The 19,869-nt window shown below is 35.8% G+C and overlaps 2 protein-coding genes across 5 annotated transcripts in view; one reads left to right on the top strand and one right to left on the bottom strand.

Annotated features, from left to right (window-relative positions):
- The window catches only part of LOC120331532 (uncharacterized), a 77,007-nt gene extending 71,976 nt beyond the window's left edge, over positions 1 to 5,031 (top strand). For both annotated transcript variants that reach the window (XM_039398618.2, XM_039398619.2), the window contains 4 exons: positions 332 to 458; positions 747 to 1,236; positions 1,661 to 1,834; positions 2,406 to 5,031. In XM_039398618.2, coding sequence (XP_039254552.2) covers positions 332 to 458; positions 747 to 1,236; positions 1,661 to 1,834; positions 2,406 to 3,226 — 1,612 coding nt within the window. In that variant the 3' untranslated portion in view covers positions 3,227 to 5,031. The remainder of the gene's footprint in view (positions 1 to 331; positions 459 to 746; positions 1,237 to 1,660; positions 1,835 to 2,405) is intronic.
- Positions 5,032 to 6,180: 1,149 nt separating this feature from the next.
- Positions 6,181 to 17,948, bottom strand: LOC120331461 (uncharacterized). Of its 3 annotated transcripts, none has more exons than XM_039398547.2 (11): positions 17,470 to 17,948; positions 16,841 to 16,990; positions 16,478 to 16,702; positions 13,924 to 14,224; positions 13,255 to 13,321; positions 11,885 to 12,073; positions 10,792 to 10,875; positions 10,239 to 10,529; positions 9,706 to 9,805; positions 8,876 to 9,237; positions 6,181 to 8,732 (listed from the first exon to the last, which is right to left on the bottom strand). In XM_039398547.2, exons 1-11 carry the CDS (start codon positions 17,549 to 17,551, stop codon positions 7,254 to 7,256), a joined length of 3,330 nt encoding a protein of 1,109 aa, XP_039254481.2. In that variant the 5' UTR covers positions 17,552 to 17,948; the 3' UTR covers positions 6,181 to 7,253. The 3 variants fall into 3 exon arrangements, with proteins under 3 accessions (XP_039254481.2, XP_039254480.2, XP_039254479.2); XM_039398546.2 differs by having other exon boundaries at positions 13,924 to 14,227; positions 16,841 to 16,987; positions 17,470 to 17,944; XM_039398545.2 differs by having other exon boundaries at positions 13,924 to 14,227; positions 17,470 to 17,943.
- Between the last annotated feature and the right edge of the window lie 1,921 nt (positions 17,949 to 19,869).

Below are 19,869 nucleotides of genomic sequence, written 5' to 3' on the forward strand. Positions count from 1 at the left end.
TATTTGTTTGATCGATCTTGGCCGCCTTATTTTGGATATATACATTTCTTCATTGTTTAGAGATTGCCATTCCATCCACGCATTTTCACATGTTTTTTGAATAAAACACACGTTCGCCTTACTATCTGTTATTTATAGCTCATTGTTAGCTAGTTATTTTTGAAGCGGGCTCGAGACTTGACAAATTCTGAAAAGAGGTGCGGCTAAAAAAGTTTGAGAACTAAGTGATCGTTGAATATTAGATTTATAAACCTATCATCGTATTTTCAAATTATTAAACTTAACGCATCTGTTTTTCTATTTTTTGACTGATTTTTTTTTTGCGTCGCAGGGTTAGTCATCAGCAAACAGATATGGCGTCTGCAATTGCATTGGCTGCAAGAAATAGAGCAGATAGGCTCAGCCAATCAGAAGAACAAAAACGAACCGAACCTGTAGCGCCTCCACCAAAAGCAGAGGTACGATTTGTATTTGAATTGTAATATTATTCCAATAATTTTTTATTGTGGATTTCTAAGTTTTATTACCATATGATTTCACACCAATAACTACCAATGGTCATGTAAAATCATTTGCAGTAATGTTCTGGGAAAGTTTTGTTATGAAGTTTACACACGTACTACCCTCTCTCGGGGACATTTGTTTTTGCATTGGCACCCAAACCCTGTTGGACGATTGGTCATGTCACAAGTGGGGAATTAATTTTTCGTTCATTTATTTTATTAACTTTTTGTTTTATATTTCAGGAAGCCGGTATTGAAGAAACACCAACCAAATCTGTCGCCGAAATTTCGTCCGCCTTATCTATTGCTTTGGCAGCTAAAGAGAGAATGTTGAGCCAACAGAAATCTGGAAAGTCAAATGTCGATGTTAAAAAACCACAAAACACTTTTACAGTCAATCCAAACTCAACTCGATCGTCCGCCGTAAAAATAAACACCACAAAGCAGTTTTCAACAGGAAGGGCCCCGTCAAGTGGGAACACCCCAATTAATCGACATGTGTTACCCCCACCGCCTTCGAATTTACCCCCACCACCACCTCCGGATGATTTCGATGACGGTTTGGCGCTCCCACCACCACCATCATTCCCAGCTCCGGATCATCACACAAGATTTAATCACATGACATTTGATGAATTATTGGATCTTCCTCCACCACCTTCAGATCTCTTGCCAAGCCCGAATTCAAATAATCAGAGTCATATTTCACCTCCAGAAGGATACAGGAGAGAGGGTTAGTTATTTTTATATGTGTTTGTACTATTTACCACTAACAACAACTAATGGATTAACGACTGCACAAAAGTCCCTGAATTTCGCGATTAAAGATTCGGTTGCGTGGCGTACAGGGTGACCCCTTACGTTCACTTTTGGTTCATTTTTTTATATTCCTATTTTTTTTTATTTGTAGAGGTTAAAGTATCTCCTGGACAGCGATTGCTTTTATATTTTTTCAATTTTTTGGGGAGGATTTCTGTCCTTGTACCACATTTCATCCTAATTAAAGGAAATAAGTCTTTGTGTGGATTCCGACAATCATTTTCTGTGAGATATAATGATCAGCGGCTGATATAAACGTTACCGGTATATCTTCGTGTCTAAAATCTTAAGTATTACTCTGTCGTGCCGTTGAGATAATTCTCTCATTTGTTTTCTAGAACAAAAAACGAAACCGAATTCTCTCGGATTTTTGCCTCCGCCTCCAATCCCACCACCCCACGAAGATGACGACGGTTGCACTTCGCCTAATGGAGCAGATAACTTGAGCAACGCAGACTCTGGAGTTGCCGATGTAGCGGGAGATGGACTCAACTTAAGTCACCATCACAGAAGTACGTTATCTGATCATAGCTGTGCTAACAAGCGCTGTACTGGTAGGACATTGCAGCTGCGACTAATTTCTTAAGTCAAAGTTACGATTGTCATTCAAGGCTAATACAAGCAACTAAAATGATGGTGCTATATAACTAGCACCTGAATTTAAAAAAAAGTTTGCTCAAAGGAATGTCATAAGCACCCAGTCAGAATTTAATTCTTGAATGGAGTTACTGTCGACCAATGAGTGCCAAAATCTACCATCATGATTTATAGCAATGGATTAGGCTGTAGTAATCCCCGATTGACACAACATCTATGGAACATTCAATTCTGCAAAGTTCTTGGAAAAACATTCTTTGCGACTCCATGTATATATATATATGGTCTGTAGTACTCTCCCTATAACTATATTGTAGAATATCTATTTCCCAGAGCGCAATCGCTACTCAGTTAAAACAACTGTATTCCAGTACCTCATCTTTTCAGAATAGTTTTTTCGTTTAAACAATTATCAAAACGTCATATAACCGGTTTTTGTCATCTAATCCAGTGCGTATATTTAATATAAATCTTCCCTATTCACAGATCATGTTAGTGGCGATAACCATTCAACAGTTTCCAGCGTTTCTACGACTTCTACCATGTCATCGGAAGACACAAATTCAGACTATTCGTCAGAACGTGCATGGCCATTGAGAGAAGTTCGAAACGTTTCAAACGAAGAAAGAAGCTCATCGCCCGCTGCTCCAGCTGGAAATATGTACCTTGACGTATTAAAGAAAGCCAAATCTAAGCAGACGACACAAGAAGAGAGCGTAAAATCACAGAATGAGGCCAAGAAAAATAATTTGCGTCCTGGAATCACGGTAACGAAAATGACATTTGCGCCTGTAACCGTGCTACCGCCCCCAGCGGAGAAGTCGAAAGAGGCGTCAAAATCAAGTAATGTCTTCCCGCCAGCTCCTAAAGAGTATACCACAAACGAAACGAAGCCGTTATTTGGCAAGGCACCGGCAGTTCAAACGCAAAAGGTGAATTTTATGTCGCCCGCAGCCAAGGCTCCAGAAAAGGCCACGCCTATCAAAACAACGCCAATTGTGGGTCCAGGAGCTGCCACCAAAACCACGATCAACCCTGCCAAAAGTGTGAACAACAACGAAAGTCCAGAAAAGAAGCCAACAGCGCCTGCTAGCGCACAGAAGCCGTTGGTTCAATGGACAGTGACGGATGTTTCAGATTGGTTGAAAGACCTCGGCCTTCAAATGTACATTTCATCTTTCGAAGAAAACGAAATAGCGGGCGAACATTTACCTGACTTAGGTAAAGACGAACTCATTGAACTTGGAGTCAAACCTTTCGGTCACAGACTTACTATTGATCGATCTATCAAGAAGTTAACCAGTTAAGTAAAGAAATCTGACTGTGCTGAAATTGTATATTTCGATTGATATTTTCAGAATATTAAGTGCCAATATCATAAATGCTCGCCTTCTACAACATAGTTGACTCAGAACTTAGTTTAGCATTGACTATTAATTTATATTTGCGGTTTAATTTTGTTTCAAAGTCTTTTCAGATTCAAGGTAAACACTTAGAAGTTTTCGGTATATTTTGGAGCCCTATACACAGTAAATAACAGTTTGAACTAGTACAGTTGTTTTATATTCAATAGTACAAAGTTTTTTTTATTTATTTTCAATATTTCGTTACGTTAATTTGTCTAGATTTAATAAGAAAATACGTACTCGACTTTTGCTTTTTTCTTTTCATTAAATAAATTCGTTTTGATGCGCATCTGCCCTATTCAACGCGTTATGAAAAAACGAATTTTTTTTTTGTTCGTTTCGTCTTATTTTGAATCTTTTGCCGAATTATTGACGATTTGGGTTACCATAAAATGTTCCTTTTTGCGTGTATATACATATATATGTTTTTTTTCTTGAGAAATTTTCTACGTTTAAAATCGTACGCAGTATATTTGTCCTACACATCGCCACGACTCGTATTATAAATTTTTAGTAAAAAAATTCCAAGCCCTTTTTTTTCATAAGTGGGTGTATTGTTCGAAAAAAACGAAAACAGATTAAGAATTGTGAGTTTTTTTTGTTTTTTTCTTTAAATTTGAATATATTTGTCCTACAAATCGCCACAACTTGTATTATGAAATTTTTAGCAAAGTATTCCAAGTGTCTGCCATAGTGAAAATACGGAGATATATCACCTAAAAATGGCGAGTTAAAACGATTCCCGATATTTGATTTCGTATTTGTTTTCTCATCGCATTTTAAATATTACACACAAATGCTGCTTGTGTTTTGTTAATCACGCTAACATGTAACAAAGAAACGCCACGAGATTTTGCTTCTTTTTGTTTATTACCAAGTACACACCAACTCCGGTACACGATTGATTATTCTTCAGTCGACTGTGTTCACTTCTTACTATTTTTCCTTTTTTTTTAAATTTTTTTTTAACGTTCGTTGGCTTGGTTGACTATCATCCTTCTTAAGTTTATGGAGAAATATATAACAAAATTACATCCTTAAAATGAATTCATTATTTTGTCATTGTGAAAATACTCCCATGTATTTTATTAGACTACTTTTGTGTTTAATCAAATCACAGAAACTAGTGTTGTCCGTAATTACAACTAACTATCGAATTCACGTTAAGTTTCGGTTTATTTGCGTGTACATTTATGACGTGTTTTCATTTGGATGGAACTTCCCCGACAATCAGTATTACGCCATCCGTCCGTTTTTACTCATTAAAAAAGAGAATCCACTACTTTTTAGTATTTCCACTACTTTTGTGTTTTTCACACAACTTATGACCGTTGGGCACTCGCTTAAGTTTCATCAATGTTGCATCGTACTATAAGCATGGTCAGAAGCCCTTTTGATCGGTTATTCGCAATGATTTGACGAAGGAAGGGCTTTATGCTTTTATATTATAATTTGCTTCTTTCTATTGCTCTCTCTAGCCAGGGTCAAAAACTACGGTAAAGTTGTTTCGAATTCATCCCCATATCTCGGGATAATTCTGAAATATTTTTACTCGTACTGGCCGACTCTTTTTTATTTTGGTTTTGTTCGTCATTATTATTGTTTTTCTTGTTGATTTTTGTTATTTTTTTGTTTTCCATACATTTATTAGTTATCATGATGTCCTCTTGGTAAGACGATGACAAAATATACAACGGTTGCAAAAACGTCTTCGAATTACAAATACAGCAGATAGGTTGGGTTTAAATTATATTAGGTGATGTGTTAACTATGTTTCTGAATCTATCAAGTTTTATAACTCCATAACGGCTGAACCGCTGCTTCTAGGTCTGCATGTTGCCTTACCCACAGTTTGGTTGTAATAGATGTTTCCCCAAGTATGTTGGAGACGGATTCTGGGTGTAGCTTTGTGGAGGTTATTGTGAAAAATCGCTTCGCAAGGGCTCTGAGTTATTGTTGCGAAAAATCGATTTATAGTGTATGCAGCTTTGTGGAGGCTGTTGTGAAAAATCGCTCTGCAAGTGCTCGAAGTGATCGTTGCGAAAAAAACAAAACGATTTTTAGTGTTTACAGCTTTGGTGAAGATTGTTGTAGAAAATCGCTTTGCCAAGGGATCGGGGTTTTTGTTTTACAAAAAAAAACGATTTTCTTCGCAAATAATTGACCCATCGATTTCCAATTTTTAGTACTTGGATAAAATAAGTAGTCAGAGGGCGCCAGTTATTTTTCTGAAATTCTCTTTTTTGCGCACTATATGGGGCTCATTATGACACCTCAAGACTTCCCTAATTTTGCGTATGTTGCCACCACGTGGCGCTCCGTCATGCTAGGCTGGCATCTTTTCTGCAAAGTTTCGGTGGAGATTTCACAGGATACTGTCGTAACGTGAGTCATTTGGCGTTTGTTTGTATTTGAGGCTTGTCTATTCCGATGACAATTGAGTCGATCATAGTTATATATTTTAATTTAGCAGGTTTGGATGGATTTTAATTTAGATATTAAAAACCGCCAGGATAGGCTGGGCTCGAATTCGAAAATCTGTCGGCACAGGTACTACTGAGAACAGTAAGGACCAGTGCTTTGCTATTCTGAAACAAGGCAGTGAGTGATTCTGAACAAGTCGACTAGCAAAAATCTGTTGGTACGACACATATGCGCACGGAATGCTCAAGCAACGATGATGCTTACTGGCTTGATAGTCACCATGTTTTCTTGTACTGTTGCACACCAGTAGGAAGGTTAAGAACCCAAAGCATACTACCTGTAGAAAATAAGAGCAACCTGCTATTATATAGCATAGGCCAACATTTCGTTGATATGCTACTGGCTAAATGAATGAACGAATGAAAAACTTTTCCGTGATTTTATGTTTATTGAATATAGTGCAAAAGTGAAAAAAAAAAACTTGCAACATTATATCAAGCTGCAAAAGTCGTCATTTGGAGGGTTTATAATCATAGCAGTCGCTTGTCCTTTATGGCTTTTTTACATGTGTCAGAAGCTTAATTTTGGGACCGATTCATTTGACAACATGTGATGCGATAACACATATAATATAAACATATATATCTTCTTTCTTCTAAAGCAGGGGTCGGGAACCTTTTTGGTCAAGAGAGCCCTAAAATATACATATTTTCAATTGCATTTCCGTGCGAGCCATATACCATTTCTTCACTTAATCAGGCCTGAAATGTTTACTCAAAAGTCAACACATATAATGTCAATATACATTTAATGTGATTTCTGATGCTGCATGTAGTCGCTGCGTGCCTTGAACGGTTGCTCACATGCAGCCCAAGTTGAAATCTACGATACTCATCAGCCTTTTTCGTTTAGGCATATCCGTAGTGTTTTTAAAACTATATCGCTTTGTGATGTCACAATATATGTTCCAGAATCCCCTTGTTTATCACAATGCCTGTCTAGTAAATATCTTACATAACATAGACATGTGCTGGGCGCGTGTTCTGAAACGTATTGAGAATTTCCTGCCAAATTCGGCTATAAAAGAGTTTGGGATCTCGTAACAATAGTAAGCTTAGTCTTAGAATATTATATTTTTCTGGGTGCCATATGCCGTCACCAAAAGAGCCATATATGGCTCGCGAGCCATGGGTTCCCGACCCCTGTTCTAAAGTAAACTCATAAGTGATATATATATATATAGAAAATAGTTGTGACAAAGCAATTCTCACTTTATATCAACTTTCCACTAGAGGTGTAACTCTAAAAGCATATAGCGTACATATATGTATACATACAAAGCTGAACAAAAAGCATCCATTCGAGACAATACAGTGTTATTTATATTTGTAAGATATCCTATGAAGTACTAGCCATAGTCGCGCTGTAACGCCTTCTCGTTTTTCTGGACATTCTGCTCTTACAATTTTTGTAATTGTTGCTGGGATCCACTTATCACGCTTGTTCACTCTAGTACCGATTTGGCCTCTTCTCCATTTTCCTTGACAAGGTTTTCGCACTCCTCTTTTTTTGATTCGTCCGGTAATTCCACTTTTCCATTGGTCAATGGCTCTTGCTCAAAATGGTCGATATTATCGTGTTTTACTTCGATGATTCTATCTGAATCAGGCCGTGATTGAACTTTGCTGCTGTTGGTGAAGTTCAAATTTGTCTTTAGTCGGAATTTCCGTCGAAGCAGTACAAATGGGGATATCAGTCCACAGTTTAGTCCTAGTGCAACGAGGCAACATATTGCATATGTGTAATCGGAGAAGCTGTTTGGAACGACAGCTTTTAGGAAAAACAAAGACACGATAAAAAGCCAGGTTAAAACTTCAATCACGACAAATGTAGAGAACGTGTCATTTAGTATTCTAGATGGCTTCTTATCGACGTGTCTGTGTTTAGAAAGACAGGAAAACTTACACGAGGCCTTGCCGTATCTTGTGGTCATTGCTGTCGTGGCGAGAATTAGTATCAAATCGATAACAACAATAGCCAGTGATATACCCCACGACCAAGAGTTAGAAACAGCCATGTCAAAGGGTGCGTCTCCACCATTTACATGTACTAAAAAACTTGGCAAACAGGCACCACTTTGTCCGAAAAATCCGTAAGAACCTCGACTGTGTATGCTGAGCGAAGGGGCAGAAGCATCTACGATATGTGCAAATTCAGAAAATGTAAAGTGGGATGACAGTTGAAGATCTTGTGTGCTTCGGTTTCTTATGGTGACAACAAAACTGGCGAATTTTTCGGCTTCTTCGCGTCCTAACAGGTTTGCTCGGAAAAGGGACGGTGCTGCGTCTGCTCGCACCCAAGCGTAGGTCCGGGTCCGCGCATTCAACGCTGAAGGGAATGTTAAAAGTCCGGCGAGGACAAGTGTCGGAAGCCATATTAAAACTACAAGTACAATGCAACTCAAAGCAGTTATGAGTTTTACACAAATGCGACCACTAGTAGTAAGATCACTTCCTCGACTAAACGCGATATCATTGACGCCATTCGAGTGTCCATTTTCCACACGACTCGACCCTTTTCTTCGTCCTGTTTTGAAATTGCAAGCATAAAATAGAAGATAAGCTGATCCGAAGAAAGCCAAAGTCAAAATCGGAATTTGGGTTCCAATCAGAACAATTGCGCCTGCGACGCTGCAAGAAGTACTGGAACGCCATTTAAGATCCACAGTGCTGTAATTTGCATCCTCAGCTCGGGTAATTTTGATATAAGCGAAGTATCCACATATCAGACCTTTGGCAATTGTCATATTCAAGTTTACGACGACTTCTCTTAAACATATCATGGAATTGTATGTCCAGATGCCTCGATCTTTGACGCCAGAGTCGCTGAATCGCATCCACGCCACAGTCAGATTATAAAACGCCAACACAAAGGAAACAGCGAGGGCACTGACGCCTATGAAAGCTGCAGCGATCAGAAATACCTGGAAAACGCAATGATATTATTAGTAAATAAACTTAACTGATAAATACTGGATGGGTTTTGTGAAATAAATACAACCATTTTACGCGCAATAAATAGTTAATAGTTAAAATAGTTGAGTGTCGTTAGTCACAAGTAACCAACCTGTAATGGCAAGTTGTCAATCGCTCTATCGTGACTTGAAATTCCATGTTGATATTCTCTCGAATCCTCATCAATTCCTTCATAAAACTCATTTATCATGTCGGGTATTCTACTTAAAAATGGAGGGCATTCGTCTGCAGCATTGGGACAATTCAGTTTCCCATCCAAAAGATAATTTTTATGAACATATTTAACTTCTCGATTTTCGCTCATCCCGCAGGATAACATTGGGTTTTCATTAGAGCTCCCGGATTTATAACATTTTGTCGGATCCTCATCAGCTCCGTTAAAGCAATGTGAAAAGCCGTCACATGTTTGAGATTCATCAAACGTATCCGTTTTGGCGTCAGTTTCGTTCAAATCTGCAAATATACAATACACGGTGTTACTATAGCGCGTGATCTACCACCCTTTAGCGTGAGTGAATCTACCACGAGAGCGAGGTCTACCGCTGCATTTTTCAATTCTTAATCTAAGCACAGACTCGAATTTCTTCCTATGTTTCAATTTCATTTTTCTGCACAAGAGAATCACATGTATGTCATTGATCTGCGTTGGAAATGAGGCTGCAAAGATATGGTTGGAGACCTCATACTATTGTCGGCTATTGATGCCCATGCGGTTTTATATGGTGTTCACCCTGACTTATTGTTGGAGACAATCAATCATTCTGAAGCACAATTTTTTGAAAATACCACAAATATTCGGAAATACCGGATATTCCCATACGCAAAACTTCGTTTATTTAACCCTACTGATAATTACGTGAATATGCCAACTGCAACTCATATATTCACGATGGTTCCATTAAATTTGTGAATGATTCTTACCAACTTGGCATTTAAATCTTTTGGGACAGAATGCTTCGTCAGAACCATCAGCGCATTCCACCACACCGTTGCAAATTGAGATTCTACGCTCATCGAACATCTGAAATATAAAATACATAACAACTTCATCAGCCAGAACCAAATCGGTGATGCAGGTAATCAATAAACTAGATATATATTATAAATTTTCGGTTCTGCGCGACAGCCAGTCAAACTGCTCCATATATAAATTCCCTCGAGAAAAAGATTTTACTCACTCTTACTAACGATTCCAAATCACCGACGTATTACTGCGCTACTTTTAAAACCACGACAAGACTTGAAAAACTAATATAATACCCAAAAAATATTATTTTCAATACCCAAAGGCTCATTTAAATGGGGGCCATAGTTTCATTTTGATATCTCTGACCTGGAATTTCTGCCATTGCCATTTTGCGCAATTTGTAGCATAGTTGTAGTATAAATATGTCAAATATTATGAAAACGTAATATCACTATATACAATATACACAAAAATATATTATTCTTACCGCATCTATCTGGCTTTCATTTCCCTTCCTTGTACGATCCGGGTTTAAAAATGATAAGCAAGCAAATCCCGTAACATCAGTGGATAGTAGACGACAAAATTCAGGATCAGAAGAATCATTGTTCATATCGCCTGATCCAATTGACCATTCTTTATTACCCTCGCCTCCACAATCTATTCCGCATTCATCTTCCCCGAATAAACATTCTGGGCGGCCATCGCATTTCCTTGCCCTCACCATTCCCGTGAGAGATTGGTCGAAACATTCGATAATATCAGAAGATCCTTGTGCCTGAAATAGCAGAATTAAGGACAGTGGTGTGACATAATGCTACGTATTTTTAGGAGGTGGGGCGTAGTTAATACCTCGGATGATATGAGGATGAATAAGAGTTTCAATTCTGATAGCAATATTGTGTAATACAAATTAATGTGATCAAGGAGATTGTGATAAAAAAAAAGTTCAGAATCCAGTAGAAGTTTTGGTAAAAAAACACAAAGGCGCTCAATAGAAAGGCTCTATTCAAAGCAATATGAGGTTGCTGTTCGTATACCTTGACTGGAGAGATCAGAGAACCCACGTCGCTCGATTTGTTCTTCGTGATTTCAATCATTTCAACAGGAGAGAAACAAGATTTCTAAAAAATTAGGCGAAACTTTGATAAAAGAACTTTCTAACTATTCATTAGTCCTGTTAATTGGGAAAAGAAGTAAAAAAGGAACTACAGTACGCAGAATAGTCATTCCAAATACCCAATACTCATTTATTTCTGTCACGAAGGACAGTTTCCCATTATATGCATGGCTTGGCATTTGCCAAATACAGAACAGATCGATACTCTCGTCGCCATCAAAGATGCCAAGAACTTATTATTATATTGATAATGTACTAATTATATAAGTCAAGCTACCCGTAGCTATAATCTGACAAAGATATTCATTGAAATATTAAATGTACTGTACGTTATATTCCATTTTAAATTGTATTTTTTTCATCCGTAAGCCATTTGCCAATGTATTTATATAAAATATTAGGATAATTTACATTTATCTTCCGAATTTTTTTTTTCACATTCTGAATACTTTTATATTCCATCAGCACATAAATTACAATATAATTCTATTTTGGTTTTTATCTGGTCTATTCAGATCCTGTAATACGATATTATAATAATTTATATATACTACATCCCATCAATGCTAAAAGAAAATATGGCTTTGCGCCGAGGAGAAAATAATGCCTTGAACTAAGTACACTAAGTAATATTTTGAGATCTATTTTCAGAATGTTTATTTAAGCTGGGTGGATACGCAACCGACTTTTGTTCATATTTAGGACGACTTATTGAAAAATAAATATCCTAAACAACAAGATTTGGACACAAGTCTAAATTTATATTCAAATCCGAATATTTATTTTAATCCCACATTTGCTTCAAATATTGCTCGCAAAATAACTTATTGTTGTATGTACGGCTATTATATATATTTGATGTTATATTAATATATTAGGTATATTTGATGTGCGTTTAAAAAATGATCAGGAGGAAAACAATAAACAGGTCTATTATTGCAGCTTATCGTGAAACACATTTCCCTTGGGGTTACTACCAGTCGTGGTCACTGGTTACTTACTTCCGTACTTACTTCCGGTAAATATCCTTCATAATATATGTCTCCTTCGGCGCAAAACTTGCAATTTTCGTTGATCAGTTGATCCATCCATATTTGTTTTGTACACATTCCTCCACATATTTTTCTAACGCTTTCGGACTTTTGTATTTCACACAGACATTCATCTGATAAATCTGGGCAATCGAGTACACCGTCGCAAACCTACATGATATCGAATATTTATTCGAAAAATGTCAACAAAAATTCAAATATGACCTGCACAAATGAGACAAGCATCTTGCACAATCCTACTTAACAACAACAATGAATTGTAATGATAACAATACTCAAAGTTGATGGTCAAAGTTACCAAGTTTTTTGTTGTTGTTCTATGTCCAGCTAATCCAAAACAGGGTATTCAGACATGAGATATAAGTCCATCCGGCCAGAATAATTTAGCTTTTCTGTCGTTGGAATCATAGCGAAGAATATGATTTTATGCATGATTGCATTTGTTTAAATATATTATTCCATGAAATTATGTACATGTCACTAAAGTCAATGGTATCGCTAAAACTTTTATCTATATTATATATGTGTAAATGCAGACCACTTGATGTTTGTGTTATTGACCATTAAAATCATCAAACGTTTTTCATCAAAATATCTCGACCGCAAATGTTTTTTGCAAAAACTGCAATCGGAAAGATTATTTTCGAGTATGTACATATATATATATATATGAATTTTCATACAACAAACGAATTAAATGTAACCCTTGTCCAAATCTTCTAAAATACCATGACGTGTTTGCATATAATATCGATCGCCATGTGAGAGGGGATCTCAAAAATATACTGCAGAAAATGGGTAGTATGTACAAAAAGAATCAGTTGACTGTATGCACTTCAATTTTTATCAGCAGCAGTTGATGCATAGCAAAAAAATACTCAAAAGGGGAGCTAAAACACCACAGAGATATCAAAAATTGTTGAACAATCTTGAACCATTGAGGAAGGTAGGGATAAATAAGAACATACATGGGTAGGAAAAAGAGGACATACACCGAAAAGCAAGCAAAATACACATATTTATCACTTTGCAACTTTTTTATTTGTTTGCATTGCATTCCTGATAAGCCCAAAAGTTCAATTCCCACAAGGATTTATTTGCATGCGGTTGTTATCGTGTATCGCCTCCTGTCAGGCGTTGGAGCATCTGTGTATAATAAATCTGTAACCACATGGGAACATACAAGTACAATCTTTTGATAATTAAGATGCATACTGCCAAATAGATTACGTTCTAACACATATAAATAGACTGATTCAGCCTGCATACGATTCAAGCAAATATTAGTATTATAACTTTAGATATACGGAAGGCTACTTAAAAATATTTACCTGTTTCTGAGATATCATCAATTTGCTGTTCAAACATAGAAATAGTCCACGCGAAATGCCAGAAAATCTTAATAAAAAATAAACGTTGTGATTAAAATTTATTTCGAAGTTACCGCCATAAACAAGCTCATTCGATTTGTCGTGCCAATGCTGACTGTACCCCATTGGGACATCAATGTTTGTGTTGAATGAGAGATGGAATATAAAACGTTAAGCAAGCGAAAAGCTAAAAGCTTGAAGACTAAAATCTATGACTGAGCTGAAATCAAGAATCACAGGGGTATCGCGCCAAATTTTAAAATTCGAGTCACCAGTAAAGTTGAGTCGCCGTCTGTTTTGAGTCAAAAGGTTGAGTCCACGACATGGGGTGCTCCTGAAGTATGCGCACCAATATAGCGGACACCGGAACGTAGTATGTGTACCAGGTTAGGGTTAGGCCATAATTTTATTTCAATTTTCTATATTTTAGTTTTATTATGAGTTCGGGGACTAGCCAAGTGTCTCCCGTAGTATTTGTACCTAAAATAATGGCCTAACCCTAACCTGGTACACATACTACGTTCCGGTGTCCGCCATCTTGGTACGCATACTTCTGGAGTACCCGACATGGTACATTTCATAAACAACATTGAAATAAGTATTGAGAATGATTTAAATCAGAATATCTACCTCGCTATGGTTGTAGTTGTATTGTCAGTTGAATTGATATTACCCGGCATTGGAAATTTACTTTTCATTGTCGGGGTTGCCACATTTTTACAAAGATCAGATCGATCTTCACAGTGTGCAACCTCATCACAAACATAATTTTGTGGAAGAACGCAAGTTCTAAATCGATTCTTGACCATACATTTGAATCCGGATCCGGATTGCAACTCGTCGACTCCGGATAGACAATCCGATGACCCGTCACAAAAGTATTTCATGTCGATGCACTTCGGATCATCATCAGTGAACTGCCTTGAACTTTCTTCTGAAAAATATTTCACATATAATTTAAAGATTATATATATTTTGTCATCTACAGAATGCAATACTCGTGCAATAATCTTAGTATTCATTTGAATAATTAGTATTGCCTGTATAATAGACAAGAGTTAGGTTGTATTTCACGTTCCTCGCAATTTGAGGTTTAAAAATACTTTTTTTTAAACGAGATAATGAATGTGTCATTAGACTCATTACTGTGGTATCGTGAGTCCTATAATTCCTGAATTTTCATCACAGCGAATTTCATAGCGAACTTGATATTTACAAATCAAATTAAATCGCCACAAATTTGTCGATGGTAAAAACACACATATATATATATATGAAATAACGTCACCGTAACGTGGATCTTCTTCCACAAAACGTTAGCTCATTTCAACGATTCCTATTATCTCAACCATAACTGGGTTAATTTTAGACCTATTTTTTCCCATTTAGATGAGTCCAAGTATGAGTATGTTCTCAGTGACGTTCCCTAATAATAGACGATGACAATATTAGAAGAGTTCATTACTGACTGAAATAGATAAATTACTGTCGATGGGACTGTTAAATTATTTTCACCATTTATGGTAAAATAAACATTTCTCGGCAATTTTTAACGACGATGAGTTATATTAGATCAAGCACAAAAGCAGTGTGTTTTTCTATGGCCCATATTAAAAGGGTGTAGAAAGTTAAAGTGACTCATTACACGCTCAATGAATTTTCCGTTGGTTCTAGAGCTTGATTTGACGACGTCACTGATTTCCTAAACGTTAACGAGTAATTCAACACCAGTCAAATTTGTCCTTTCAATTACTTTAAGAGTTATCTGTGGTTTTACGTTGTTTTAAAAGATACGTATGTTTCAAGTACGACCAATACTCGCGGAGAACAATATAACGTCATCTCTTAGTGCCTCTGAATGCCTACTGACAAATGACAAAACGCGTCTAGATGTGACTTAGTTACCCAGGCTATTGTCAATTTAATGCAATAAATCATATAACGACGCGATACAGCCTATATATATATATGTAAAACAAAACGTTATAACTTTAATTTGACGCGTCATATTAGGTAATACGGTTGACCAAATAAACGGAACCCAAACAATACGTTCCAAATGGCTTGGGTTCTGTTTTTTTCAGGTCACCCTATACTTCTTATTCCGATATGTTTCGATAAGACGCGCACTATTCCAACCTAATAAACCTAAAAGAAGCGTATCAAACGGCAATTATTCGCAATATATCGTCATCCCAAATTGCCTATTCTTCTTTTCTGTTACGTCACTTCTATTTTGTACTGGAAGATATCACCACAGTTCAACAGCTTCATAAACTTAATAAAATTTTAATGCAAGCTTTGTCATAAATTACTTTATTTTCATTTTTCGACACTTGGAACTCAGGCTATGACAAAAGGTATTGGCGGTTCACGCGCCATTTGCCAAAATGCTGAAACGCGCTTTGAATAGAATAGAAAAATTTTTGAATGAATACATTCCCGTACGTTTGCATATACACCTAATTGCAAAAACGTTGCAGCATAGTTCTTGTATTTTTCAGTTTCAAGACATAAATAATTCAGTCCCGGCATTTCGAACAGAACTGGTTGTTCGTCCGTTGGGATATTTTGTCAAATCTTGGCAAAGTGCTTCAAGTTTGATTTATGTGTCCCCCGTGACCACGTGTTATATTTTTAGTTCTTATTTTACGCTAAGAAAATTCAATTACAAAAATAATAAGATTTGTTAGCGAAAAACTGAAATGTATAATTATTGAAACAAATACGACTTATCAAAGAATGTTTTTTGTTTTGAGTGCTTTTAGTTGTTAATTTGATCAAAATAGTTCGGCATATATTGATTATTGACATAGTACATTCGAATTATCAGTATACTAAAATAGGGAGTTTCTTTATATATTAAATATTTAAATAATTTCATTCATATGACTTTATTACGCGGGTTGTTCGAAGTAATGTTGCAAGCCCTCACTTATAAACGACGAAGCGCATACTAGGTAGCTACCAAAAATGCTAGGAGATGCAGTTTGCCTTGTATTATACAGAGAATAGGAATCTAGAAATACGTTATACGAAACGCCGTTAAAAACTCTGAAGGATTGCCATATGCAATGATTCATTATTAATCACGATTAATCGTAACGTACAAGTATCTGTTACTTATTACCGGTACTTCAAATCGTTGTGATTTTAAGTTAATAATCAATTAGTCACCGCTTACCTTTATCGTAACAGTAGAAGATGTTTTCCCTCACATTTGTACAATTTTCTTCGTCTGAACAATCGAAGCAATCTCGCAGTCCATTGCAGACTTTATTGTTTGACAATCTTGTCCCATCTCCACAAATAAATCCATCGAATCCTTCCCACTCTTTGCCATCTAACTTTGTAGAATCGTAGTATTCTCCATAATCACCACCTTTGTCTTGTTGTTTGGGCTCTGCATCTATGAATGTTAAAATTTGATTTATGATGTGATGGCAGTTACAAACATTGTTTAAACATATTAGACTTTTGATCCTTTATTCTATTTTCTATTCTCTTCCTCTATTCCAAAATTAGAGTATATAACTTGAAATGTTACCTTCATAATCATCGTAGACATAACTCAGATCTTCATTTCCTTCTGAATAAAATCCATCTTCGTCATCTGTAGGAGATTCCGAATCCGGATTTTCTGCGCTTCCTTCATCCGTATCCGGAAGAGACTCACTCCACTTCTGGTTATTTTCTACTAGAAAAATTCAATTGTATTTGTTATAAAAAGAAAAATATATTTTTGAAAAATAAACTCTTCATGCTCTTAAGCGTAAGATAAAAACTAAACATATTTATATACAGGTTGAAGGTTGTGTGACAAGAAATATTTTAAATCTAATTTGTGATTGATATTTTCGATTAGTATCATGTCAATAGACAATTAACACACAGCGATTGCAACAAATTCCCAGTGGACATTATTTGAAATGCGACTATAAAAGTCAATGAATAAATTATAAGCAGCGAACCAATTCAGGAATAACAAGTTAAAAATATTGAGTTTATTATATTAAATAAAATTGCCAATAAGGCAGCTATTAAAAATAAAATCTTCAACTATCATGATGATAATAACTTTACTATACATATGTATCTGTGTGCTGGAGTGGAAACATTAGTTTTTATGTAAACTATCTATTTCATGCAAGATTTTTAAGTTATAAAGGTTCATACCTGGAGGAGATGATGTAGATAAATGCAAAAGTTGAAAAGTAAATAAACAGATAATAAATAATTTCATTCGTAAATAAGACATGTTCTTTGATAATATAACTAAATGAATAAATACACGTTAGTTATTTTCCGAATAGATCTAATAATATCCAATGTTCTTTGAAGGTGCAGTCCTAATAGAAACCCACTAGATACATTAAAATTGTACTCATTGAATGGGCGATGAGTACAAATATCTAGATGATAAAACGTGTGCTTATATGCTTATATAAAGTCTGACTAAGCGCAACAAAGTAAAACACCGCATATTAAGTATTTCGCACTTTTCCGACTGAATATGCTTATCATGTGACCCATTTTTCCTTTCACTTATAAGTTATAATCTATCCCATCGTTGTCAAAATGGGTTCAAATGTTATATATATATTTGCATATAGCATACAATGAATGCCATTCTCCAACGAAAAACCTATGTAATATACCCGATGTACCACGATGCTGAAAACTTCTGAATGTACGAAATCAATTTTCTGCCTGCGAGATAAAAATATTGACGAACACAAGTACCAAAAGAGATATTAGCATCTGCCAAATACAAAAACCACACTTTTAATTTCTTCTATTCCTAGGTAGTAAAATTACAAGACAAACCTTTGTTCGAAAACAGCCCAAACTAAATCTCGTTTCTAAGCTGAAAAACGTTTGCCGGCACAACATAATTAATTACACAATCATCAACATTGTCATCCATTCAATCAATTTATCTACCACTAATTGCAATCGAAATCAACCATGCCGATTTAATTGTCATCACACAATTTTCTTTGCGCAAAAGAAACCAAAATACGTTACTATAAGATGAAGCCACTAACACAATTTACTCTAAAAAGTCATATTGACGGTATCATTCGAAATACAGTGTGCTTGTTTTGGGTGGTAACTGACGCAGATGACTGTGAATGGTCGTGTCGTTACCACCCAGTAGTCATCTACCGAAAACTCAAATTTCTCATTTTGCTATCATATATATGTTATGTGTTTTCGAAAAAAAAAAAAATTCTCTCTCTCGTAGTATAACTGTGAAATAATTATTTTAATAGTTAACCAAACATCCATTCGTTACGTCGTCATTGGATGCTTGTGCCTAGCCTTTTTTAGAGCGAATGTGTGAGAACGTCTCACAAAATATACCAATAAAATTCATGAAATATACACCGGTTCTGCTTTCTTCAATATATACCGATTCCGTAAACTAATTTTTTTCAATCTCAAGATACTATTCTCTCTTTCATATCGATTTATGTCAAATGCTCTTATCCGTTGTTTCAATATCCTAATTTCTCTAAGAATTTCGATGGTTGCTGAACACTTTGAAGGCCCATCGGGGCGAAAAGCGGTAAGCCATATAGAACTCAACAGCCGAAAAAAAGATACCGACGGGAGAAGATTGATTTTTTTGCTCCGTTTCTTGCATAAATAATTGATTTCAGTCCAATTACCTTATTACAACTTTTTGCGAAGCACAACGGTTTTAAAATGGTCCCAATGTGGATATTATGTGCTGCCCAAATGTGGCTGATATCTTGTCTACTTCCGTATGTGATATTTCAAGTTAAAATATCTCGCTCTGTGTGTATTGATGCGAAAGTGACAAGTTAAAACCCTTGGAGAATAATGTAAGTTCGCTTATGTAATTTTTTGAAGCCGTTGTTGACAAAAACGGCAAAATGACTTGCATTGGACTGTAACTAGGAAAATGCCTTAGACAAGTCACTGTAAATAATCATCAAGGCATGTTAAAGCCTAGAAGTTAAATACATGTCTGCCCAAGTATAGAATATAGCTCCGATAACCCGTACAAAAATACATAGATATCGACCTATTTATGTTTTTGGGGCAACCAACATATTTAGAGCAAGATAGGAAAATGAAATATCAAGGTGTTGTGTTTTCGGTCATTGGCTACCAAATATGAAGATTGGGTAAAAGATAAAGTTACAAATTGAGACTAAGGTAATATGCGTTTCCCGCATTTTGTAAAAGTTTATCATAAATATAAAAGTGACGAGTTTGACATCTTGCTACTCGGTTGGAATTCAGATCTACGACATTTTTCTTAATTAAGAAAAATGGGTACGTCACCTGTCGTAGACTAAATATTTTTCCATTTCGATTTGCAGCCAACATGCTGAATTATTGAGTTGTAGGTAAATGGGTTCGAGTTTATTTTAAAGATATTTAATAACGATTTTTTTTAAATCGTGTACAATTTACTGTGACTAGAAAAGAAAATACAGAATTGTTTAAGAAAAATTGTTTGCTTTTTAAATGAACTACTGGGTTTAATTATTTAAAAAAAAACGGAGTGAAATATCCCAATTAATTTTGATCCAAAATAAA

The sequence above is a fragment of the Styela clava genome, chromosome 6 (assembly GCF_964204865.1).
Source record: "Styela clava chromosome 6, kaStyClav1.hap1.2, whole genome shotgun sequence".
NCBI classification, from domain to species: Eukaryota; Metazoa; Chordata; class Ascidiacea; order Stolidobranchia; family Styelidae; genus Styela; species Styela clava.

Bases quoted from the DNA above. Each gene is read 5' to 3' on its own strand.
- LOC120331461 (XM_039398545.2), bottom strand. From the start codon at position 17,551: ATGTCTTATTTACGAATGAAATTATTTATTATCTGTTTATTTACTTTT. The intron at 16,991-17,469 runs GTATGAACCTTT...GAATTTTTCTAG, and splicing joins ATCTACATCATCTCCTCCAG to TAGAAAATAACCAGAAGTGG. The intron at 13,322-13,923 runs GTAGATATTCTG...TTTTTTATTAAG, and splicing joins ACAACTACAACCATAGCGAG to ATTTTCTGGCATTTCGCGTG.